General features: G+C 43.7%; 1 protein-coding gene across 8 annotated transcripts in view; it reads right to left on the minus strand.

The window, feature by feature from the left end:
- Positions 1 to 26,071, minus strand: part of LOC130274443 (otoconin-90-like) — a 191,126-nt gene that overhangs the window by 102,567 nt on the left and 62,488 nt on the right. For 7 of the 8 annotated variants that reach the window (XM_056522778.1, XM_056522777.1, XM_056522781.1 and 4 more), the window contains one exon: positions 18,930 to 19,012. The exons of the other annotated variant lie outside the window; for it this stretch is intronic. In XM_056522778.1, coding sequence (XP_056378753.1) covers positions 18,930 to 19,012 — 83 coding nt within the window. The remainder of the gene's footprint in view (positions 1 to 18,929; positions 19,013 to 26,071) is intronic. 8 annotated transcript variants of the gene reach the window in all.

A 26,071-nucleotide genomic window follows, 5' to 3' on the forward strand; every position in this document is an offset into this window, starting at 1 on the left:
CCACCTGGCCGTGCCTCACCCTTGTATTGTCGTGACTCCGCCTCCGCGTGACATCATGGAACGCGCCGCGCATGCTACAGGGGAGGCCTGGAGGAGGAGCATGTCCGTCTTACACTGTGCGGCGATATCGTTCGTATAGTGTAGGAGGATTAGATCGGCAGGGAAACAAATGCACGACAAGGCAGTGCAGCACGGAGGTGATAGAGCCTCCAGTTTGAGGCTTGATTAGGGTGTGCCCAGGCACACCCCGTGCGCACACCTATGCATAGAGATAGCAGCAGTATACAAATAGAGCTAGAAGGGGAAGTGTATAACTACAATATACCCTGATCCCATAGAAATAGCAGCAGCAGTATACAGATAGAACTGGAGGGAAGGTGGATACCTACTATTTATCCTGATTCTACAGACATAGCAGCAGCAGTATACAGATAGGACTGGTCTGGAAGCTAGCAGGAGAAATCTGATAGGTAATGTTGTCGTCCTGTAGTTCACAGTAAGTCAGTTTACCTAGGACTGATCACTTTCCTATCCACAGCATAGTGGATTAGCATTTGATTGCAGGGGTCCAATCTCTAGGACCTCTACAACGGGGCCCGGCTCTCCCAGCTGAATGCAGCTGCAGATGGCACGTGCTGGTATCTTTGTCGCTCTCATAGACAGCACCGACTGAACGTGCTCCATGCAGCTGTGATCAGATGCTTATCCTCTATCCTGTGGATAACCCCTTTAAACACTGTGGTATTATGTGGTTGAGGCTGGTGATCACATGACCCACTCACAGTAATAAAATACATGGAGGCAGCTGTGCTGGGATTAAACAGATGTCACTGTAGGACAAGTGATAGTGAGAGTGCATGATATGATATACAAAACCTGGAGTGTTTCTATAACTCCTAATGCAGAAGTAGCGCACACTGCACAACTGAGGAACAAAGCGCTAAATATAACATCTTTTTCTTAAACTAAATAGAACTGCAAATCCCAATATCGAGCAAAGTTCGTAACAGCTCCCCATCGTAGTAGGAGCGCGGACCAGGCGTGTACTCCGCCCTGACAAATAGCAAATGAAGAAAGGATCGTCTAGCACTTGACTAAGGGAACAGGTACTCTATTAGAAAGCCATGGAGAACAAACAGGAACACGAAAACTTGTGACGCGTTTCGGCTTGAGTCACTGAGCCTTAGTCGTATGAATCTCATCTAATGTAAGTAAATGTGGTCACACATAGAGAAATCCAGCACAAATCAGTTCTTGCTCTTTAGGTGGTTTATTAAACCCTTAAAACAGCATCATAAAATGTACGACTTTCTGTGACCCTGTGGCTTTCTGTGACCCTGTGGCTTTCTGTGACCCTTTGGTTTCCTGTGACCATACATTTTATGAAGCCATTTTGCGCCGGATTTCTCTACGTGTCCTTACAAGTTGCTGTGGCTCCACAGGTGTCCATCCACTTCGTTCTTGCAAAGGGGGGAGCTGAGCTGATCTGCACTAAATGGGGTCACATTGCAACACCCAAATTACCGCAGCCGCTAATTTATCCTGGATGGAATTATTACGTTTCTCATGTTGTAGTCCCAGCCATTTTTGGTTTGCAGCGCAGTCTCATTTACTCACATTAGCCGAGATGCAGCACAATTCAGGGGGCGCAACATAGTAATCTTTGGTCACGCAATCTGGGGGCCCCATTTTTCATTTTTGCCCAGGGCCACACTTAGTCTAAAACCGGCCCTGGTCTCAGTTGCTATTAACCCTTTAGATGCCTAGACATCTAAAGCAGGAACATGACGTTGCCAGTTAGCTAATCGAGACCACCACAAAGAAATCACAGGGTCCTGATCAGCTGAGAGGAATGATGGAGGGTCCCTAACTGCCTCTGGCTTGTCCAATCGTCGCTCCAATAGTGCAGAAAGCCTCAGCAGCCTATACTAATGGAGCACTGATAACACTGATAAACGATGTGCTATGGAACAGCATTGTTCAGTGTATGCAATCGGAAGATTATATGTAATAGTCTCCTATGGGGACTAAAAAAGCTGGGACCGTGATGTCACGGCCATGCCACTTGTGATGTGATGCCACGCCCCCTCAATGCAAGTCTATGGGAGGGGGTGTGGCAACACCACGCCCCCTCCCATAGACCTGCATTGAGGGGGCATGGCGTAATGTCAGGAGGGGGCATGGTTGTGACATCACTTGCATTGAGGGGGGTTTCATAACGTCATGAGGGGGCTTGGCCATGATGTCAGGAGTACCTCTTTAAGGGGTTATAGGGGTTGTCTCTCATTTTTTTCATGACACCTCTGTCAAAAAGCAGATTTTGCCATAGTCAGCAAGGCTATGTAGTAGTACATGGTGCCTTTCGTGGTCGTCCATTTAATACAAGAATGGCTCAGTGCACCAGAACGTGAATGCTGCTACAGAGAAGCTTCTCCATGATGTGTACACACCCATATAGAACATATGGTTTTGTTTGATGTTATTGCACAGGACCCCCTCTATGAGCCAGAACAAACATGGACAGTTATGCATTAGATTGGCTGCCATGTAACACTACATTTTTCATGTTTTTACAGAAAATGTTTCGGCTGGCTACAACTTCCCCCTGCAAAAGCAATTGTTGGCTCAGGACCTTGGGTGATGATGGAGCTGACTGCCATGGCGGCTGCATCCAGTGAGAGCCCTATAAAGGGTGGAAAACAAAAAAATTTAAATCCACTGGTGCCAGAAAGTCATACAGATTTGTAAATTGCTTCTATTTAAAAATCTTAATCCTCTCAGTACTTATCAGCTGCTGTATGCTCAACAGGAAGTTGCGTAGTTCCTTCCAGTCTGACCACAGTGCTCTCTGCTGACACCTCTGTCCATGTCAAGAACTGTCCAGAGCAGGAGCAAATCCCCATAGCAAACGGATCATGCTCCGGACAGTTCGTGACATGGACAGAGGTGTCAGCAGAGAGCACTGTGATCAGACAGAAGGGAAATTTAAAAAGAAAATAACTTCCTGTGTAGTATACAGCAGCTGATAAGTACTGGAAGCATTAAGGTTTTTAAATAGAAGTAATCTACAAATCAGTATAACTTTCTGGCACCAGTTGATTTTAAAAAAAGTTTTCCACCCTTTAATCTCTACTAATTTTGGTGTACCAATGAGGGGGGGGGGGGGGGTGAACTGTGTCTTTAGATTGTTCTCTTGTTATGGATTTAATATATAGTTATATAAATTATAGTTGGTTAATTGTTATAAAATGTCATATTTTACATCTGCTTAGTTTTTATGCTCATATTAGCTGACCGGACAAGATTAAAGGGCACCTCTCATCAAATAAACTTTTGATATATTTTAGATTCATGAATGTTGAATAACTTTCCAATAGAATGTTAATGAAAAATATGCTTCTTTCTATTGTATTTTTCCCGATCAGTCCCGTCAGCAAGCATTTCTGACTCATGCTGGAGTCCTAAACACTCAGAGCTGCCAGCCTGCTTTGTTCACAGCCAAACAGGCTGTGAACAAAGCAGGCTAGCAGCTCTGAGTGTTCTCCTTTGTGAACAAAGCAGACTGGCAGCTCGTAGTGTTTAGGACTCCAGCATGAGTCTGAAATGCTTGCGGCCAGGACTGGTAGGGAGACCCCTAGTGGTCATTTCTTCAAAGTGGAAAATTAAATAGAAAGAAGCATATTTTTTAATAACATGCAATCGTAAAGTTATTCTGCACACATTAATCTGTAATATATCAAAAGTTTTTTTGATGAGAGGTACACTTTAAATCCGCCTTCCCCCCAAAGAAGCCTGACAATCAAGATTGAACTGTTTGCAGAGAGAGATAAAATAATGTTAGTAGGACATCTGGGGGAGAAGTACAAGGTTCTAATTGCTTAGTGCTTAGGAGCAAACAAGTCAACTTGTGCATACAAAACCCCACACACATACACACACACACACACTCACACACACATACACGTACACACACTCACACACACACACACACACATGTCACTAATAATAATCAATAATGTGGGTGGTAATTTATGTTGATTCTGAAGTCTATATAACCTGTGAATAATGCTGTAATAAACATGAGGAAGAATTTCTTTACCCTGAACAATGTGTCATAGTGTGTTATTCGCTCCGATGCATGCATCATTTTTAATAATAATTAATTTTGGAGGGGAACAGATTTCCAGTAGGCCTCTGAAGGAAAGAGTTGGCGCCCGAACAGGGACTTCGAGTACTAATACCGGGTGGCAGTCGCAAGACAAGACATTGGGCCAGACCAACCAAATCGCACAGATGGGACACAGACGAGCCTGATCAACTCAAAAAGTACTGTAGGACAATTTTTTTTGCAACCCAGCTTGATTTGCCTTTTATGACTTAGCCGACTGGCTCATGGCCAACACAAAAGACAGGTACTGTAACAGTTCTTGCTCTGAGTTTTTTTTGCAGAACCTGTTACCCGAGTATACATGTTGAGAGTGTGTGTGTGTGTTCTCGGGAGGAAGGGCTGGGTCTCAGGGAGATTGAATAGGAGAGGACACTAATAACTGCTGCTACAGATAATTCCATTAGTCAGAGTATTAGTTGGTAGGTGCTGGACGCCAGTAGTTCAAACAGCCACTGTAGTAAGACGTGTCTTGAACAAGCGTGTATACAGAAAAGTATAACACGAGAGTTCCTCTGCCTATAAGACATTTCCATGATCCTCACTGTCATAACTCTCTATGTGTGTGAATGGGATCCCAGAAATAAGGACATAGGGGGGGATTCATCAATCTATATAGAGTAATTTTAAGTGTATTTTCTTGCACAAAATCTTGCGCAATGATATTTTCTGCGTTCTTTTTGTGCGTCTTTTTTGGTGGAACTTTTTCTAAAGATGTCACCCTTCGGGTGTACCGTAGAGCCATTTTCCCGTAGACATCGATTTACTAACTACATTTTTTTTTTGGACGCACGTGTCATTTTTTTGCGCAAATATACACCACCTCGGAGGACACGTACCAAAGTGTGTATTTTCACACAGTAAGGACTGCAACTCCCATCATGGACAGACTCTGCCCATGATGGGAGTTATAGTCCAGGGGCTGAGGTGCAGATCGCAGCAGGTCATTATCCAGAAACCCGCTGCTATCCGCATTTAGTAACTGTAAAAGCCAGCGGTACATGTGGCTTCACTGCGCTGACACGACTTCTATATACAGCTGTCATAATTCATGATCCCCGACCGTCGGGAGAGGAGAGCTCTGATTGGTCAATAGCTATCCACCAATCAGAGCTTCCCTCTCCCGGCAGGGATTATGAATAATTACAGTCTATATAGAAGCCGGTGGCAGCGCGATGTAGCTGCATGTACCACCGGCTTTTTAATTTAAATGCGGATCGCAGCAGATCATTTTGGAGATCTGCTGCGATCCGCATTACATCAGTGCCCCCCCCCCCCCCCAATTTAACCCGTTCCCGCAGAATGACATATATAAATGTCATGATGTGCAGGTAGTTCGCGCATCATGACCTTTATATATGTCATGCAGTTAACCCGGCAATGCGAGGCATCGCACGGGTTAACTGGCAGAAGTCCCGCCGTTACCAGCGGGGACAACTTCTGCAAGCCCCCCCCCAGGACCATCTGTGGATGGTCCTGGCCAGCGATCATTGTGGTTGGTCCCTGTGGACCAATCACAGTGATCGCTGACTGTGGGGGGTTAAAGTTCAGATCCCGCGCTCCTAGAAGTCGGGTAGAGTGGGGGAAGAGGATCCCGGGAGCTGCGGGGGGCCCCGGCACATACCTGCTGTGGGACCGGCGGGGACTGCAAGGACCGGGGACCGTCTAGAAGGCAGCTGCCACAGGTAAGTGGAAGCAGCAGTGAAGATCGCCGTAAAGTGATATTCACCGCTGCTTCTAGGAGTTTCAAAACTACAACTCCCAGCATGCCCAGACAGCCTTTTGCTGTCTGGGCATGCTGGGAGTTGCAGCTTTGCAACATCTGGAGGGCCGCAGTTTGGACACCACTGTGCAGTGGTCTCCAATCTGTGCTCTTCCAGATGTTGCAAAACTACAACTCTCAGCATGCCCAGACAGTCCAGGCATGCTGGGAGCTGTAGTTCTGTAACATCTGGCCCTTCAGATGTTGCCGAACTACAACTTCCAGCATGCCTGGGCAGTCTGGGCATGCTTGAAGTTGATGTTTTGCAACAGCTGGAGGCACACAGGTTGGGAAACACTGAGTTTCCCAACCAGTGTGCCTCCAAATATTGCAACACTTCAACTCCAAGCATGCCCAGACTGCCCAGGCATGCTGGGAGTTGTAGTTAGGCAACATCTGAAGGGCCAGATGTTACAAAACTACAACTCCCAGCATGTCTGGACTGCCTGGGCATGCCGGGAGTTGTAGTTTTGCAACAACTGGAGGCGCACTGGTTGGGAAACATTGTCTGTTTCCTAACTCAGTGTTTCCCTACCTGTGTGCCTCCAGCTGTTCCAAAACTATAACTCCCAGCTTGCACTGACAAACCGTACATGCTGGGAGTTGTAGTTTGGCAACAGCTGGAGGCGCACGGGCTGGGAAACACTGAGTTAGGTAACAAACTCTCAGTGTTTTGCAACCAGTGTGCCTCCAGCTGTTGTTAACTACAGCCCCCTATGATGGGAGTTGTAGTTTAGCAACAATTGGAGGCTCCCTGTTTAGGAACATGCTGCATTATGTGCGCTCTTCCCAGGGGAGAGCACAGAAAATGTACTAACCCATATTTCTTGTTTTTCTTTTCTTCTCATTTCAGATACGTGAGTGCGGAGGACTACGTCAGATTCGGTGGACTGCGACGATGACCAGCGTTTTTTTTTTTTTATTTCAATAAAATGGTTAACGAGGGCTGTGGGGGAGTGTTTTTTTTTTAAATAACATTTTTTTTCAATGTGTCCGTGTTTTTTTATAATTGAATTTTCAGGGTTAGTAGTTGAAGCCATCTTTTAGACAGAATCCATTACTAAGCCAGGGCTTAGCATTAAGCCCTAAAAACAGCTAGCGCTAACCCCCAATTATTACCCCGGTACCCACCGCCACAGGGGTTATTTAGGCTGGGGAGGGCCAGTAACAATGGTCCTCGCCCACCCTGTTAACGTCAGGCTGTTGCTGCTTAGTTGGTATCTGGCTGATACTGAAAATAGGGGGAACCCTATGCGTTGTTTTTTTTTTTTTTTTAAATAAATAAAAAAAAGTGTGTGGTTCCCTCATTTTTTCAGTATCAGCCAGATACCAACCAAGCAGCAACAGCCTGACATTACCAGGGTGGGCGAGGACCATTGTTACTGGCCCTCCCCAGCCTAAATAACGCCAGCCTGTTATCGCCTAGGCGCGCCATTTTTGACGCTCCGGGCTTGTTGGTAGCGGCTCTTCCTGGAAACCCTGTGGCGGTGGGTACCGGGGTAATAATTGGGGGTTAGCACTAGCTGTTTTGGGGGCTAACACTAAGCCCCAGCTTAGTAATGGATTCTGTCTACAAGACACCTTCCACTACTAAGCCTGAAAATTCAATTATAAAAAACACAACACAATGGAAAAAAAATGTATTTAAAAAAACACTCCCCCACAGCCCTCGTTAACCCTTTTATTGACATTTTTTTTTTAAACGCTGGTCATCATCGCAATCCACAAAATCTGACATAGTCCTCCTCATTCACGTATCTAAATTTAAAAGAAAAAAAAATTTGTAAATTTTTTTGTTTCCACACACCAGCAAAAATGCTATAAAAAAAAACACAAGAAAAACTGACAAAGCGCAGGAAAAAACTAGGACAGTTTTTCTGGCGTTTTTTATGATGCATAAAAAACCTCAATAGAATCCTGGCCTCAAAGCAATATAACAAAATCACTACGTCCACTTTTCCTGTGAGGTAGAGAAGGAGTGTACAGTAGAGTGAGGGGGGGTGTTTCTATATTTGCACAAGATTTATCAAAGGAGTGTACAGCCTTAGTAAATTCTGAGCAAGAGTGTACAATAGACAAGAAGTGTAAATGGATAGAACTGTGTCTACAATAGACACATAATGATGAATACCCCCCAAAGTCTCTGAGGGATTGAATTCCAGAGATATAATAAAAATCAACTCCAGAAGTCTGTGAGTGAGGATATTAGTGAAATTGGCAAGACACCAGTAGTTTAATAGAGACACGGTGTATAGTGTCTCTGGTATGTGCACATGTACGGGATTTCTCTGATAAAAAGATATCTCTGTAACCTGTCCTAATGTGTATACTAAGTGGCAGGCGGATCAGGTCCGTAAAAATAGGATTTTGCTAGGTGCTTGTCCTCTTGTAAATAACAGTTCAGACCACACAGGATGAGTGTGCAATAAAGAACAATCGAATTTATTTGTAGTGCAACAACAGGTTTCGAGCTCGAGCAGGGCTCTTCATCAGGCATGGTGATTTTAAAAACAGACACTCTATATATATAAGACCCAATGTAATCACAGGAGTTACATAACACATAATTTAAAAACTTTCAAATAAACAAATAAAAGCAAGATATTATCATTGGGGTAAAGTTCACTGATGTCAAATCACATTTTATATTTTAATGAAGATATATGTAAGTCCATCGCACTGCTGTATGGAAATCCAACATTCTTAAACTCTGCCTCATTTAAGGATCTACAGAGCCTATGTCAGATTAAGGCTGGTGATGCTTACTGGCCAATTATGGAGCCACATCTCCAGAAAGGAATTTACCCTGAGGAAACTACCTAACCACCTACTTCTGTGAGCGCCTATTAAAATGGGCCCAAGAAAGATTAGCAGATCAAGCAACTAGTGTCCATGATGTTAGCCAAGACAAAGGGGAATCTGTTGAAAAATTCTATGCCCAACTCAAGCAGCTCTTCCATGATCTTGGATTTGACTCATCCAACAAATCACATTCAAAGATGTTGTCCTCTGCCTTTGTTAACGGCCTAAAGGACTCGTTAAAGGGCCTTGTTCTGTCACGCCCAGAATACAGAGTGCTCACACTTGACACCCTACTCCTAGTGGCAAAAGGCTTAGAGTCCAGCCAAGCTCTCACCAAGAAACCTGCCCCTCTAATGATGACTGGGGATCTCCCCACCAACCGCCCACCGCCAGGATGGCACCAACCTCTAATCTGCTAAAACTGCCACAAGCCCCGCCACTATAAACGTGACTGCAGATCTCCAAGAAGATCTGGACCCCACAGTACTCAGCCATTTACCAATACTGAGAATACAATGACCCACCTGGCACTCAATAGCCCAGATACTTCCCAAACCAAGGGCAAAGATCTACCCAGGATCATCTGGATCTGCTACCATAGGATTTGGCAAAGCCTGTGTCTCACTCACCTTCTATGACAGTATCCTCAACCAACATGGATGGCCCTTCTGCTAAAGTGACACTACCCATTCAAGGGCACCCTACAACCTTTCTTATTGACACAGGTGCAGCCAGAAGTGTAATTAGGGCACAAGACCTGCCAACTGAGTCGTTCCTCTCAAATATAGATGTCTCATGTGTAGGGGTTGATGGCGTTTCCCCCAACTAATCCCTTCACAAAGCCTCTCCACATAGCAAACTTCCCCCACCTACTGGGCAGGTTTGTAGTTTCAGACATTTGTCCACTGAACCAGTTAGGAGCAGACGTTCTCTCCAGATTCCAAGCCTCCATTAAATTTAGCAAAGCTGGAACTATATCCATCTCCTCCCCTCTGGAGATTAAGCATATCTCTGCTCTATGCTCCATCCCGATCATGTTGGCTCTCCATAAAACTCCCACCTCCACAGTCCCATCAGATGTACTTGCCCATATACCAGTCAGCCTCTGGTCAACTGGTCCAGAAGACATTGGCAAACTTAAGGTCCCACCTGTCATGGTCACTCTCAAGCCAGGAGCCCCGCTACCTAGAAAACCCCAGTAGCCACTTAAGATTGCCCAATCTGAGGCTCTCTCTGAACAAGTCCACACACTGGTCAGCAATGGGGCTCTCAAGCCACCTCCCCCTGCAACACGCACCTATTCCCGGTCAAGAAAAGGACTGCCAAAGGAGAGCTTGAGAAGTACAGTATGGTTCAAGATCTTATATCCGCGAATGAAGCCACAGTACTAGACACCCCTATTGTCCCCAATTCCCATACTCTGCTGTCAAGGGTGCCCCCCTACTGCAAAGTATTTCACTGTGGTCAACCTCAGTAATGCTTTCTTTAGCATACCTCGAGATCCCAGGTGCTGGTATTTATTCATCTTCACCCATGAAGGACAGCAGTACACTTGGATTGTCATGCCCCAAGGAGCTCAAAACTCACCCAGCCAGTTTGCTAAAGCAATGATTCTCATCTTATCCACCTGATAAGAACAGAACCCATCCGTGGTACTTAGCTACGTGGATGATCTTCTTTGTACTGTGCTGAGGACCTTCCATCTGCAGAAAAACATTCTGAAAGTCTCCTCTGTTAGGCTACATGCACACCACGCTTTCCCTATGTTTTGAACCGTATACGGCTGGGGAGAAGGGGTGGAGAGTCGGGGGTGAGGCAACCGCATGCTGCTGTATGCGGTCCCCTTTCTAATGTATTTCATTAGATAGGGGACTACGTTTGTAGGTCCGGTCGGGAAACCGTATACGGGGCAAAACGGATCTGACCGGAGGCAGCGTTTCACTCCGATCGCTCATTGAAATACATTAGATAGGGGACCGCATATGGCAGCATGGGGTTGCCCCGCCCCGACTCTCCGCCCCCCTCTCCCCAGCCGTATATAGTTCAAAATGTAGGGAAAACGTGGTGGGCATGTAGCCTTACCCAGCTGACCAAGGCTGCAAAGCCTCAAAACAGAAACTTCAGTGGTGTTTCACCTCAGTTGTGTTCCTTGGCCACTGCATCTCACAAGACACCAGACACCTTACTCAAGACAGAATTCAAGCCATACAGGACATCCCTGTACCAGCAAGACCAAAAGCTTTACATGCCTTCCTGGGACTGATCTCCTACTGTCGGTCATGGATCTCAGAAGCCTCTCTATTGATGCAATCTCTCTATAATGCTTTGAAGACGGACCCCTTTGACCTCTCTGAGGAGACTAATTCCAACTTCCTGAAACAAGGGATCGACCGATATCGATTTTTTAGGGCCGATACTGATAATCTGTCAACTTTCGGGCCGATAGCCGATAACTTATTACGGTATAAGTTATCGGCTGTTTCAACCCCCACCGGCGGGGCAGAAGCCGTTGCAGATCAATGATTTAAAGCGGGCGCTTTAAATCAATGAACTGCAGCGGCTTTTGCCGGGCCAGAGACCGCCGCCAACGCCCGCTTCTCTCCCCCTGCCTTTCCTGGGGTCCTGAGTCTAACCACCACAGTTGCCCCATTGCCTCCCCCCCCCATCCTCTGCCCACATACCGCCACCCCCCCTTCCTCTGCCCACATACCGCCGCCACCCCCCCATCGCCTCCCCGTATCCCCGGTATTATAATTACCTGTTTCTGGGGACCGCGATACTTCTGGCTCCGTCGGCGTCCTTCGCTGTCACTGTGCGCACTGACGGTGATGTCGCGTTGGGGACGTCACTCGTCATTACGCAGCGCAGTGCAGCGCACAGCAACAGAGCAGGAGCCAGAAGTATCGTGGACCTCGGGAACAGGTAATTAACACCGGTGATGGGGGGAGGCGATGGGGCGGTGGCGGTATGTGGCCAGAGGATGGGGGGAGGCAATGGGGCAGCGGCGGCGGTATGTGGGCAGAGAATGGGGGGAGGCAATGGGGCAGTGGCAGCGGTACATGGGCAGAGGATGGGGGGAGGCAATGGGGCAGTATGTAGCCAGAGGATGGGGAGGCAATGGGGCAGTGGCGGTGACAGTCGTCGCGGGGCATTATCGGCATATCGGCAAGGTAATTGCCAATACCAATAATGTCCAAAATCGTGATTATGAGCCGACAATATCGGCCAAACCGATAATCGGTCGATCCCTACCTGAAACTAAAGGATGCCATCTTCTCAGCACTTGCACTTGGCCTGCCAGACTATGACAAACACTTCAAGCTCTTTGTCTCGGAACGACAGGAACATGACACTGGTGTCCTAGGCAGCAGGACAAGACCTATTGGATTTTACTCTTGCAGACTCGATGCTGTGGCCAGAGGAGGCCCGTCCTGCCTTAGAGTTGTCTTTGCTGCAAAGCTCTCCTCGTCAAAACTTCTTACCTAGTTCTTGGTCATGATCTCATTCTTCTGGCTCCTCATGACATCTCTGCAATTCTTAACCAGACTCAGCCAAAACATCTCTCCACAGCAAGACATCTCAGACTACAGTGCTCACTCCTGATACCCGACAATGTCACTCTCCTAATGTTCTCATGTCCTAAGGTTCTTAACCCCTCCACCCTGCTTCCACTTCCTGAGTGGGGAAATAAAGGGGATGAAGAGGATCAAGATGAAGAGGATCATGGTAACCACTCCCATGATTGTTTTGAGCTTATGAAGAGGGAAACAACACATATTGGGAAGGAATTTTTCCTCTGTCATGGGGCAATTGTCATCAGCCTCATGTTTTTTTTTTTTTGCCTTCCTCTGGATCAACACAGTAGCGTTTAGATTGAACTCAATGGACTCTTGTCTTTTTTCAATCTTACAAACTATGTTATTATTTACATAGAGGAAAAACTGTCCTTGTCATGAGCCTCTATGCCTCTCTATACATCCCATGACTTTATTAGCCTTGGCAGCAGCTACCTGCCACTGATCACTAAAGTAGAGTTTACTGTTGACCAGTCCCCCAAGTCCTTTTCCATAGAAGTTTTACTTAATATTTTATTATTTAGCGCATAATTGTACATGTTGTTTTTATGGCCCAAGTGCATCCCCTTACATTTATCCACATTAAACTTAATTTGCCATGTCTGTGCCCAAGCCTCCAGCTTCCCCAGATCCCTCTGTAATATTATGTTATCTTCCTCTGTGGTGATCACCTTACACAGTTTAGTGTCATCTGCAAATATAGAGATTCTACTCTGTAATCCCTCTACAAGGTCTTTAATAAACATATTGGTGGACCCAGTACTGCCCCCTATGGTCCCTACCAGTAAATGTCTCCCAACCAGAGTAAGTTCCGTTGATCCCCACCGTCTACTTTCTATCACTGAGCCAGTTATAACCAATTTACATACATTCTCCCATAGTCGCAGATTCCATGTTGGTGCTGTGTTAGAAGGTTATTGGGGGACATTTATCAATGTTTGCTTATGTATTCCTTTTTTTTTTGTTATTTTTTCCTTACAATTATATTGCTTATGTGCGACTTATTTATCAACTGGTTGCCGCCTGTTGATAAATTTGTTGCATGTAAGCAATAGTTTTTTTTTTCTTTGGTAGTGGCTTTTTCTGCTCCATGTTTTAGCTAGAGTAAATTTGGTAGTTTTTTTCATGCAATGTGACTTTGTTGCGACTGCAAGACAAAAATCCCTTTTTGCTTTGGTAAGCAAGTTTAATTTTTTTGCTTAGGGCACTGCACAATCAAAAAGTCACACAAAAAAATAGAGTAGTCTAACATGCGACTTTTTTGCAAAAATTTTAAGCAAAAAAAACAACTAATAAATGCTTTCATAAATGTCCCACATTATCATTAAGATACTCCATTATGGCACAGAAACCTCTCAAAAATTTTATCCACAGCAGATGTTAAAGGGTTAGTCCACTGCCACAGCGTTTGGAACATTTTATAACGAATGCTGGTTGCGGGCTGCAGGGGTCGTGACGTCACAGCCATGCCCCTCGTGGCGTCACACCATGCCCCCTCAATGCAAGTCTATGGGAGGGGGCGTGGTGGCTGCCATGCCCCCTCCCATAGACTTGCATTGAGGGGGCATGGCATGACGCCACAGGGGGCGTGGCCCTGATGTCACAACCCCCGAAGCCCGCACCCAGCGTTCAGAACAATATGTTCAGAATGCTGGGACAGTGGAGTAGCGCTTTTAACCTATAGCGCTATAGTTCCCAGGATCACTTTAGGAAAGGCTTAGGGTCACTGGTAATTTGTATAGTGTTCGGTGAGTCTTGACTAATGATATTAGCTGGGGTGGGTCTCCCACATTCTCCTGGGATCAATTTACACTGTAGAGCAGGTTAAGGGCAGATGAGAGTTGGAGCAGTATTTTCATGTATGAAGAAGATATGGTGGTGGAGCTAATTCAAGAACTAACTTGGGATCCTTTCACTATGAGGGCACTTAATTATTTAAAAATCAGACATGTGAAAATGTTCAGCCATATCTTTCTTACAGTGGGGCAAAAAAAGTATTTAGTCAGTCACCAATTGTGCAAGTTCTCCCAATTAAAAAGAGTAGAGAGGCTGTAATTTTCATCATAGGTATACCTCAACTATGAGACAGAATGAGAAAAAAAAATCCATAAAATCACATTGTCTGATTTTTGAAGAATTTATTTGCAAATTATAGTGGAAAATAATGTATTTGGTCAACTACAAACAAGCAAGATTTCTGGCTCTCACAGACCTGTAACTTCTTCTTTAAGAGTCTCCTCTGTCCTCCACTTGTTATCTGTATTAATGGCTCCTGTTTGAACTTGTCATCAATATAAAAGACACCTGTCCACAACCTCAAACAATCACACTGTAAACTACACCATGGCCAACACCAAAGAGCTGTCGAAGGACACCAGAAACAAAATTGTAGACCTGCAAAAGGCTGGAAAGGGTGATATGGCGTCATAGCGGGTCGGTCCTTTAAAAGTTGATTGCCGCGTCTAAAGTAATAAAAATACATTCCCGGCAGCTCAGTCGGGCTGATCGGGACCATCGCGGTGAAATCGTGATGTCCAGATCAGCTAGAAAGCAAGCGGAGGGTCGGTTAGCTGCCTCCAGTGTGAAAAAAAAGTTAATAAAGATCATTTAACCCCTTCCCTAATAAAAGTAAGAGTCACCCCCTTTTTTCCCATAAAAAAAAAAAGTGTAAATAAAAGTAAACATGTGGTATAGCCACGTGTGGAAATGTCCAAATTATAAAAAAAATTGTTAATTAAACCACACTGTCAATGGCCTACGTGCAAAAAATTCCAAAATAGCGTATTTTTGGTAACTTTTTATATTATGAAAAAATGAATAAAAAGCAATCAAAAAGTCAGAAAAATACAAATTTTCTAGGGGTCAAAAGATTACAATTTTAAACATATTAATTTCCGTGCATATAGTTATGATTTTTCCCAGAAGTACGACAAAAGAAAACCTATATAAGTAGGGTATCATTTTAATCGTATGGACCTACAGAATAAAGAAAATTTGTTATTTTTACCGAAAAATGCACTGCTCAGAAACGGAAGCCCCCTAAAGTTACAAAATTAATTTTTTTCTTCAATTTTATCGCACAATGAATTATTTTTTCCTTTTCGCCGTGGATTTTTTAGTGAAATGACTAATGTCACTGCAAAGTAGAATTGCTGGTGCAAAAAATAAGCTATAATATGGAATTTTAGGTGCAAAATTTAAAGGGTTATGATTTTTAAAAGGTAAGGAGGAAAAAACAAAAGTGCAAAAACTGAAAAACCCTGAGTCCTTAAGGGGTTAACAGGAACAAAATAGTACACCACGTAGATGTACTTATGTGCTATGCACTTATGAGGGGAGAAAAATGTGCTACAGTATTCTTAAAAAAGTATTTGTGTACAACAACAGCCAGTGAGTACTTTTGCCTGGCCTTTCACAGTATCTAGGAAGTTGAGACTTTAACAGGAAAAAAATAGTACACCACTTAGATCTACGTATTTGCTATGCACTTATGAGGGGAGAAAAATGCGCTACAGTACGCTTAAAAAAGTATTAGTGTACAACACCAGCTGGTGAGTACTTTTGCCGGGCCTTTCACAGTATCTAGGCCCTTGAGACTTTAACAGGAACAAAATAGTTGTTATGTTTCGGCTAGCTGGATGTGGATCCTCTGTGTCAGCGAGGGATTGGCGTGGACCGTGTCGGTGGACCGGTTCTAGGGTTGCTACTGGTTTTCACCAGAGCCCGCCGCAAAGCGGGATGGTCTTGCTGTGGCGGTAGCAACCAGGTCGTATCCACTGGCAACGGCTCAACCTCGCTGACTGCTGAGAAGGCGTGGGACAGAAGGACTAGGCAGAAGCAAGGTCAGACGTAGCAGAAGGTCGGGGCAGGCGGCAAGGTTCGTAGTCAATAGTAATAGCAGGAGGTCAGGAACACAGTAATGGTAAACACAGTAGTAGCTTTCTCTAGGCACAAAGGCAACAAGATCCGGCAATGAAGTGCAGGGGAAGTGAGGTTATATGGACAGGGAGCAGGTGGAAGCTAATCAGACTGATTGGGCCAGGCACCAATCACTGGTGCACTGGCCCTTTAAATCTTAGAGAGCTGGCGCGCGTGCATCCTAGAGAGCGGAGCCGCGCGTGCCAGAACATGATAGCCGGGGACCGGGACGGGTAAGTGGCTTGGGATACGATTCGCGAGCGGGCGCGTCCCACTATGCGAATCGCATCCCCATCGTGAATGTCAGTGCAGCGCTCCCGGTCAGCGGGTCCGACCGGGGCGCTGCATAGAGGAGAACGCCGCGAGCGCTCCGGGGAGGAGCAGGGACCCGGAGCGCTCGGCGTAACAATAGTACTCTACATAGATGTACGTATGTGCTAGGCACTTATGAGGGGAGAAAAATGTGCTACAGTACACTTAAAAAAAAGCATTTGTGCACAACACCAGCAGTACACACCAGTGCTGCAGCACACAGTCACTGTGTACTATACCCAAAATTGCACATATTTTGGGTAGGGACCTAGATGCTTGAAGTTGCTCCTCTGTCCAGCCCTCCCTTCCTAGCACAGTAGAGCTCTGCAGAGATTTCCTGCGTTCTATATACCAGGCACTTGTGAGACATAATGGAACCAACCAGCCATGGAGGGGAAATGGAGCGAGTTCATTAGTGCAGTTACTGTAGCTTGCGGGGAAGGTGACTGACATCCGGATACTTCTCATACTACATGAACTGTAACACTGAACTAAAAGGGATGATATCTAAAACCTCTTGTTCTATTAAGTAGACAAAGTCTGTATGTAGCAGATGATGACATATCAGCGAAATATCCTACGGGCAAGATCCTGGGATTTTACTGTACGGCGGAATATTCCATAAGATTTCTTATAAGGAACTGAAACAGGATTTTAGCTTTCCTATGTATATCTTCTTTCCCTTATCTATATATCTATTTATCTTATATCTATTTATCTCATATCTATCTATCTCATATCTATCTCATATCTATCTATCTCTCTCTCTATCTATCATCTCATATCTATCTATCTATCTCATATCTATTTATCTATCTTTCTATCTCATATCTATCTTTCTGTCTGTCTAGGGAAGGATGAAGACAGCATCAGGTGGAAGCCTCTGTGCAAGTGTTAAGCCTGGCGGGCAATCCTGGTGCAAATACAAAAGTCCAAGGAATCACAGCACCAAACAGGCTCAGGATCTTGTGCAAAAGCTGGAGTCTTTTATTTTATCCCATACTCCAGCTTTTGCACAAGATCCTGAGCCTGTTTAGTGCTGTGATTCCTTGGACTTTTGCCTGTCTATCTATCAATCTTTCTCTCTCATATCTACAGTTGGGCAAAAAAGTATTTAGTCAGCCACAAATTTTGTAAGTTCTCCCACTTATAAAGATAAGAGGCCTGTAATTTTCATCATAGGTTATACCTCAACTATGAGAAACAGAATGAGAAAAAAAATCTATAAAATGATTTTTAAATCATTTATTAGCAAATTAAGTGGACGATAAGTATTTGGTCACCTACAAACAAGCAAGATTTCTGGCTCTCACAGACCTGTAACTTCTCCTTTAAGAGTCTCCTCTGTCCTCCACTCGTTACCTGTATTAATGGCTCCTGTTTGAACTTGTTATCAGTATAAAAGACACCTGTCCACAACCTCAAACAGTCACACTCCAAACTCCCCTATGGCCAAGACCAAAGAGCTGTCGAAGGACACCAGAAACAAAATGGTAGACCTGCACCAGGCTGGAAAGACTGAATCTGCAATAGGCAAGCAGCTTGGTGTGAAGAAATCAACTGTGGGAGCAATTACTAGAAAATGGAAGACATACAAGGCCACTGATAATCTCCCTCAATCTGGGGCTCCACACAAGATCTCACCCCGTGGTGTCAAAATGATCACAAGAATGGTGAGCAAAAATCCCAGAACCACATTGGGGGACCTAGTGAATGACCTGCAGAGAGCTGGGACCAAAGTAACAAAGGCTACCATCAGTAACACACTACGCCGCCAGAAATGAAACGTGGCTGGGTCTTTCAGGATGACAACGATCCCAAACACACCGCCCGGGCAATGAAGGAGTGGCTTTGTAAGAAGCATTTCAAGGTTCTGGAGTGGCCTAGCCAGTCACCAGATCTCAACCCTATAGAAAACTTTTGGAGGGAGTTAAAAAGTCTCTGTTGCCCAGCAACAGCCCCAAAACATCACTGCTCTAGAGGAGATCTGCATGAAGGTATGGGCCAAAATACCAGCAACAGTGTGTGAAAACCTTGTGAAGACTTACAGAAAACGTTTGACCTCTGTCATTGCCAACAAAGGGGATATAACAAAGTATTGCGATGAACTTTTGTTATTGACCAAACGCTTATTTTCCACCATAATTTGGAAATAAATTCTACAAAAATCAGACAATGTGATTTTATGGATTTTTTTTTCTCATTATGTTTCTCATAGTTGAGGTTATAACCTATGATGAAAATTACAGCCTCTAATCTCTTTAAGTGGGAGAACTTGCACAATTGGTGGCTGACTAAATACTTTTTGCCTCACTGTATCTATCTATCTATCTATCTGTTGTTGACTATGAAATCAATATATATATATATATATATATAAAACATAAATACTCACTGTGTCTATTTGGTTTTCCTTGTAGTTTTTCACAGATGTAAGTAGCATTTTTCAGGTACCAGGAATAGAACTGTATACATTGCCTAGAGATTCAGTAAATAGTATAATTCAGTAATAGTTTTTGTGTGAGGAGTTTCATTTTAACATTTAGTAACATTAAGTTAAAATTATGAAAAAAAACGGAAAAGAAAAACGTTTCCGTAAAGAGAAACTGACTGATCTTTAAATATGAAAATTAACTCTTGACTGCACTGGAGGCGGGTCTGAAGACTATCTGCTCCTCTGACATGGTCCCTCGGTCCTGTTCGTGCCGCTCTGCTCATCAATATTTATCCCCTTTTTGCAGGGAGGACTGAAAGAAACCCAGGAGATGCACACCAGAAGAAACGCCAGAGGTGAAGAGTCTGCAGACCCGCCTCCATACAGTTGAGCTCATTTGCATATTGCAAGATTGTGCTATATCTCACAAATGGCTAAATGGATTGAGGTAAGGAGTACATTGTTTTGATCAGTCACACCCACACTAACATCTGTATATTCAAGTTAGTGGGGTTGAGCCATCGCTCAGTTTCCCTTTAATATGGTTTTGAAGGTTTTTTTTTTACAATCCATTTACTTTGATAACACAAGTTTGGTTTTATGATCAGATTTATGTTGTTTTCTTTTTTTTATACACAGTAAACTGAATTGTATAATCCTATGTTATCTCTTTGGGATTTGTTAATAATATAAATTATGACACATGTTGAATCCACCACACGATGGATACCAATGATTCCTAATAAACCCCTTTGCACTTATTTTTCGTCCCAATGGCTTCTTCCACACTGCCGTTGCACCCCGTCCAGAACGGCCATAAAACTCCTTTTTTTTTTTTTTTTTATATATTTTTTTTAATTTTCAGTTTGACGGCCGTCAGTTTGACGAGGCACAGCAGGCAACAGCGGGTCCCGATGGACCCCATTATAGTCAATGGGGTCCATCGGGCACCGCCGTTTTTCAGTGGGAGTAGTGGGAGAAAAAGAAAGCGCACACTACCATGTGACAACAGTAGTGTGAAAGGGGCCATACCAGGGACTGACAGCCCTACATGTATACAAACATATAGAGAAAAAGTTATTTATGTGTATGCTCACAAAATCTGACAGAAATCATGAAAAAGGGGAGACCGGTAGAGATGGGACCTCGTATATTTGTGTACTCCATGCAGTACTGCCTGCAGCGACACCAGCATTAACCATATGGCTAAACTGTATCCATCAAATCCCACTTATTCAGGTAGGTACCTGGGGGAACAGGGAAAGAGTTGTTGGTTCACATAAATGGCCAACACATCAAGTAATATCAGTTGGATTCTTAATGCAAAGCAACTTTGTTTCGAAACCAGTTAAGGCGTCCTCGTCGTCAGGTTGGTATAAACTGTCCACCCTGGTATTTTACTTACCTGAATATATGGGATTAGATGCCTCAACTATGTGTGGAAAGGGAAAATGTGAATCTCATGCTTTGTTAAAGGGGTACTCCACTGCTAGACATATTATCCCCTATTCAAAGGATAGGGGATAAGATGTCTGATCGCACGGTGTCCCACTGCTGGGGCCCACCGCGATCTCTCGAAGCACCCACCGTTTGTTTAGAAAGCTGGGTGCTCACGATGGGCCCCAGCAGTGGGACACCGTGCAATCAGACATCTTATCCCCTATCCTTGCAGCAGTGGTCGTGACATCATGGGCACGTCCCCTCGTGATGTCATGCCACGCCCACTCCATTCATGTAGTGGACAACACGCCCCCTCCCATAGACATGCATGGAGGGGGCGTGGCGTGATGTTACGAGGGGGCGTGGCGGTCGCATCACAATCACAGCCACCAGCTCCGAGCATTCTGAACAAAATGTTCAGAACTCTGGAGAACTGGAGTACCCCTTTAATCGTACCCCAATTTAGAGTTCACAGGCTTTCTCTAAGAGTTGATAGGACAAAATAAGTCATGCATTTTCTTTATGAGTGCAAAAGGTATGTGGGAGGGGGGGAGCAGAACTCACAGGCTTTTTCTATATGTGAGTCCTGGCACCAGCTAAAGAGCTATATATATCATATATTGAGCTAAATAAAATAAAAATAAAACTATACATCCTTAAGCTAGCAAGTTTCATTCTACCCTATGCTGGTCCCAGAGCAGCTTTAAGTTATAAGCATTTCTTTAAGTATTCTGTGGATAAAAAATATGAAATAGAGTTGGCTTCTATACTATTCTTTACTGCCCCTGTTTGGGTCCCCTACCACATCACACTTCTGCAGGATAACCTAGAGATACATAGTGATGACGTTACACAAGAGGGCCAACCAGTCACAGTAATGACACAATATTGCAGTGTCCCTCTGGGATGTGCCTTGTTTTGTATGTGTTTTGTATTGTGTGTAATATTCAATTGTTTTATACAGTAAGGGTATGTTCACAGGGGAGCGCATCCATGGCGTACTTGACGCTGCGGATGCACTGCCGGCACACACAGCGAGTCCCCTGCTGCTGCTGTAGCTCTTTGTGTCTCCTTGTATCTGTAGATTTCCCACTGGCAGTCACGATCGGACAAACAGAGCTACGACAGCAGCAGCAGGGAGTTCGCTTTGCCTTTACTCTGTGTGTGCCGGCAGCACATCCGCAATGTCAAATACGCTGCGGATGTGCTCCCGTGTGAACGTACCCTAACTGTGTTTGCTCCATGTTTGACATGTGAGCAAAGGGTTAATACATACAATACATGCACATACATACTTAGGGAATTTCTAGACAAGGAAAAGCTTTCTGTATTACTGTCTCTCTACATAAGAAAAAGAAAGTGAAAGAGTCTAGAGTCTTGTCCCTCATAAGAGCTAATCAGAGATAGGTTGAAGAGATGAGGGAAGAAGCCTGTGGGGAGAAGTTGTACAAGAGCACCATAGTTTAACCTCAGACCTTACTGGGCTTCAGGCTAAACCTTGTTGCTGCAAAACATCAGAAACCTGCACCTAGCAGTTGGGAGTTGCAGCTCTAGTTGTGATCTTATCTACTGATATAAAAAAAAAAAAGATTCATTTTTTTTAAATATCTCAAATTCTTTCTGATACACACTGACTTACAGTGGGGCAAAAAAGTATTTAGTCAACCACCAACTGTGCAAGTTCTCCCACTTAAATAGATGAGAGAGGCTGTCATTTTCATCATAGGTTATAACCTCAACTATGAGAGACACAATGAGAAAAAAAATCCATAAAATCACATTTTCTGATTTTTAAAGAATCTATTAGCAAATTATGGGGGGAAATAAATATTTGGTCACTTACAAACAAGCAAGATTTCTGTCTCTCACAGACCTGTAACTTCTTCTTTAAGAGTCTCCTCTGTCCTCCACTCGTTACCTGTATTAATGGCTCCTGTTTGAACTTGTTATCAGTATAGTAACATAGTAACATAGTTCATAAGGTTGAAAAAAGACCAAAGTCCATCAAGTTCAACCTATAACCCTAACGAGTCCCTACTGAGTTGATCCAGTGGAAGGCAAAAAACCCTCATACTGGAGGTAAAAATTCCTTCCCGACTCCAAATATGGTAGTCAGAATAAATCCCTGGATCAACGTTCTGTATCTATAAATTTAGAATCCATAACCTGTAATGTTATTACTCTCCAAAAATGCATCCAGACCCCTTTTGAACTATTTTACACCATGACCACCTCCTCAGGCAGAGAATTCCACAATCTCACTGCTCTTACAGTAAAGAACCCCCGTCTGTGCTGGTGTAGAAACCTTCTTTCCTCTAGAAGTAGAGGATGCCCCCTTGTTATAGATACAGTCCTGGGTATAAATTGATCATGGGAGAGATCTCTGCATGCCCCTGATATATTTATACATAGTTATTAGGTCTCCCCTAAGCCTTCTTTTTTCTAAACTAAATAACCCTAATTCTGCTAATCTTCCTGGGCCCTGTAGTCCTCTCCAGCTCCCCTATATCTTTCTTGTACACTGGTGCCCAGTACTGTACACAGTATTCTATGTGTGGTCTGACTAGTGATTTGTACAGTGGTAGAATTATTTCCTTGTCGTGGGCATCTATGCCCCTATTGATGCACCCCATGATTTTATTTGCCTTGGCAGCAGCTGCCCAACACTGGTCACTACAGCTAAATTTACTATTCACTAAGACTTCAAAATCCTTTTCTATGTCAGTCGTCCCAAGTGTTCTCCCATTTAATACATAATCCCAGCCCGGATTTTTCCTCCCCATGTGCATTACCTTACATTTATCAGTGTTTAACCTCATCTGCCACTTCCCTGCCCAAACCTCCAACCTATCCAGATCCATTGGTAACAGTGCACTGTCCTCTATTGTGTTTACCGCTTTACAGAGTTTAGTTTCATCTGCAAAGATTGCTACTTTACTATTCATCCCCTCTACAAGGCCATTCATTAATATATTAAATAGATCAGGACCCAAAACGGACCCCTGTGGTACCCCACTAGTAACAGTCACCCAATCAGGATAAGCACCATTAATAACCACTCTCTGTTTCCTATCACTGAGTCAGTTACATACCCACTTACACACATTCTCCCCCAGCCCCATCCTTCTCATTTCATGCACCAACCTTTTATGTGGAACCGTATGCTTTGGAAAAATCCAGATATATGACATCCAGTGATTCACCCTGGTCCAGTTTGGAGCTCACCTCCTCATAAAAGCTGATCAGGTTAATTTGACAGGACCGATCCCTCATAAAGCCATGCTGATATGGGGTCATACATTTATTTTTATTAAGATATTCCAGAATTGCATCCCTTAGAAAACCCTCAAACAATTTACATACAACAGAGGTTAAACTAACAGTTCTATAATTCCCGGGGTCACCTTTTGATCCCTTTTTAAATATTGGCACCACATGTGCCATGTGCCAGTCCTGGGGAACAGTCCCTGTTACTATAGAGTCCCTGAATATTAAAATAGGGGTCTGTCGATCACATTACTTAATTCCTTTAGAACACGGAGGTGAATGCCATCTGGACCTGGTGATTTGTCTATTTAGATTTTTTGTAGGTGGCACTGTACTTCTTCCTGGGTTAGACAGGTGATCTGTACTGGGGAGTTTACCTTATCTCGCTGTATTTCACCTGGCATTTCAATTTCCTCAGTGAATACAGTGGAGAATAATTTGTTTAATATATTTGCTTTTTCCTGATCCCCATTTATAATTTCTTCCTCATCCTTTTTTAAAGGGCCCGCACTTTCATTTCTGATCTTTTTGCTATTTATATAGTTAAAGAACATTTTGGGGTTAGTTTTACTCTCTTGGGCAATGAGTCTATTTTTGTCTCTATTTTTGTCTCTATTTTTGTCTCTATTTTTGCAGCTTTTATCTGTTTTTTGTTTTACATATTTAACTTTTTTCTCTATAGCTTTTTAATGCTTCCTCACTGCCATCCTGTTTTAATAGTTTAAATGCTTTATTTTTGTCATTTATTGCCCCCCTTGACATTTTCGTTCATCCATATTGGTTTTCTTTTAGTTTTGACCCTTTCATTCCCATAAGGTATAAAAGACACCTGTCCACAACCACACACAGTCACACTCCAAACTCCACTATGGCCAAGACCAAAGACGGAAGGACACCAGAAACAAAATTGTAGAACTGCACCTGGCTGGGAAGACTGAATCTGCAATAGGCAAGCAGCTTGGTGTGAAGAAATCAACCGTGGGAGCAATTATTAGAAAATGGAAGACATACAAGATCACTGATAATCTCCCTCCATCTGGGGCAAGATCTCACCCCGTGGTGTCAAAATGATCACATGAACGGTGAGCAAAAATCCCAGAACCACACGGGGGGATCTAGTGAATGACCTGCAGAGAGATGGGACAGAAGTTACAAAGGCTACCATCAGTAACACACTAAGCCGCCAGGGACTCAAATCATGCAGTGCCAGACGTGTCCCCCTGCTTAAGCCAGTACATGTCCGGGCCTGTCTCAAGTTTGCTAGAGAGCATTTGGATGATCCAGAAGAGTATTGGGAGAATGTCATATGGTCAGATGAAACCAAAGTAGAACTTTTTGGTAAAAACTCAACTCGTTATGTTTGGAGGAGAAAGAATGCTGAGTTGCATCCAAAGAACACCATACCTACTGTGAAGCATGAGGGTGGAAACATCATGCTTTGGGGCTGTTTTTCTGTTAAGGGACCAGAATGACTGATCCGTGTAAAGGAAAGAATGAATTGGGCCATGTATTGTGAGATTTTGATTGAAAACCTCCTTCCATCAACAAGAGCATTGAAGATGAAACATGGCTGGGTCTTTCAGCATGACAATGATCCCAAACACACTGCCCAGGCCATAAAGGAGTGTCTTCGCAAGAAGCATTTCAAGGTCCTGGAGTGGCCATGCCAGTCTCCAGATCTCAACCCCATAGAAAACCTTTGGAGGGAGTTGAAAGTCTGTGTTGCCCAGTGACAGCCCCAAAACATCACTGCTCTAGAGGAGATCTGCATGGAGGAATGGGCCAAAATACCAGCAACAGTGTGTGAAAATCTTGTGAAGACTTAAAGAAAACATTTGACCTCTTTCATTGCCAACAAAGGGGATATAACAAAGCATTGAGATAAACTTTTTTTTATTGACAATATACTTATTTTACACCATCATTTGCAATTAAATTCTTAAAAAATCAGACAATGTGATTTTATGGATTTTTTTTTCCTCATTATGTCTCTCATAGTTGAGGTATAACCTATGATGACAATTAAAGGCCTCTCTCATCTTTTTAAGTGGGAGAACTTGCACAATTGGTGGCTGACTAAATACTTTTTTGCCCTACTGTATATGGGAGGCTATAGTGGGTATATTTTATGACATGCAGAGCTGAATGCGTGGGGAGAAGGGGGAAGCAGGAAAAGCTAAGCATCTTTTATCACATATTGTAAGTGGATCCTGTGTTATCCAACTTTATATTACAGTTGTTACCATTAAAATGCACCTAGTGGGTAAAACTGCAATATAAATTGGGACATAGAAAAAAAATTATATTATAAGTATTAGTATTATTATTTTTTTTTTCTGATAGTTATTTGATCATTTTTTCGCTTTAAATTCTATGGGGACTAAAATGATGTTGTT

This window comes from Hyla sarda, chromosome 5 (genome assembly GCF_029499605.1).
Source record: "Hyla sarda isolate aHylSar1 chromosome 5, aHylSar1.hap1, whole genome shotgun sequence".
NCBI classification, from domain to species: domain Eukaryota; kingdom Metazoa; phylum Chordata; class Amphibia; order Anura; family Hylidae; genus Hyla; species Hyla sarda.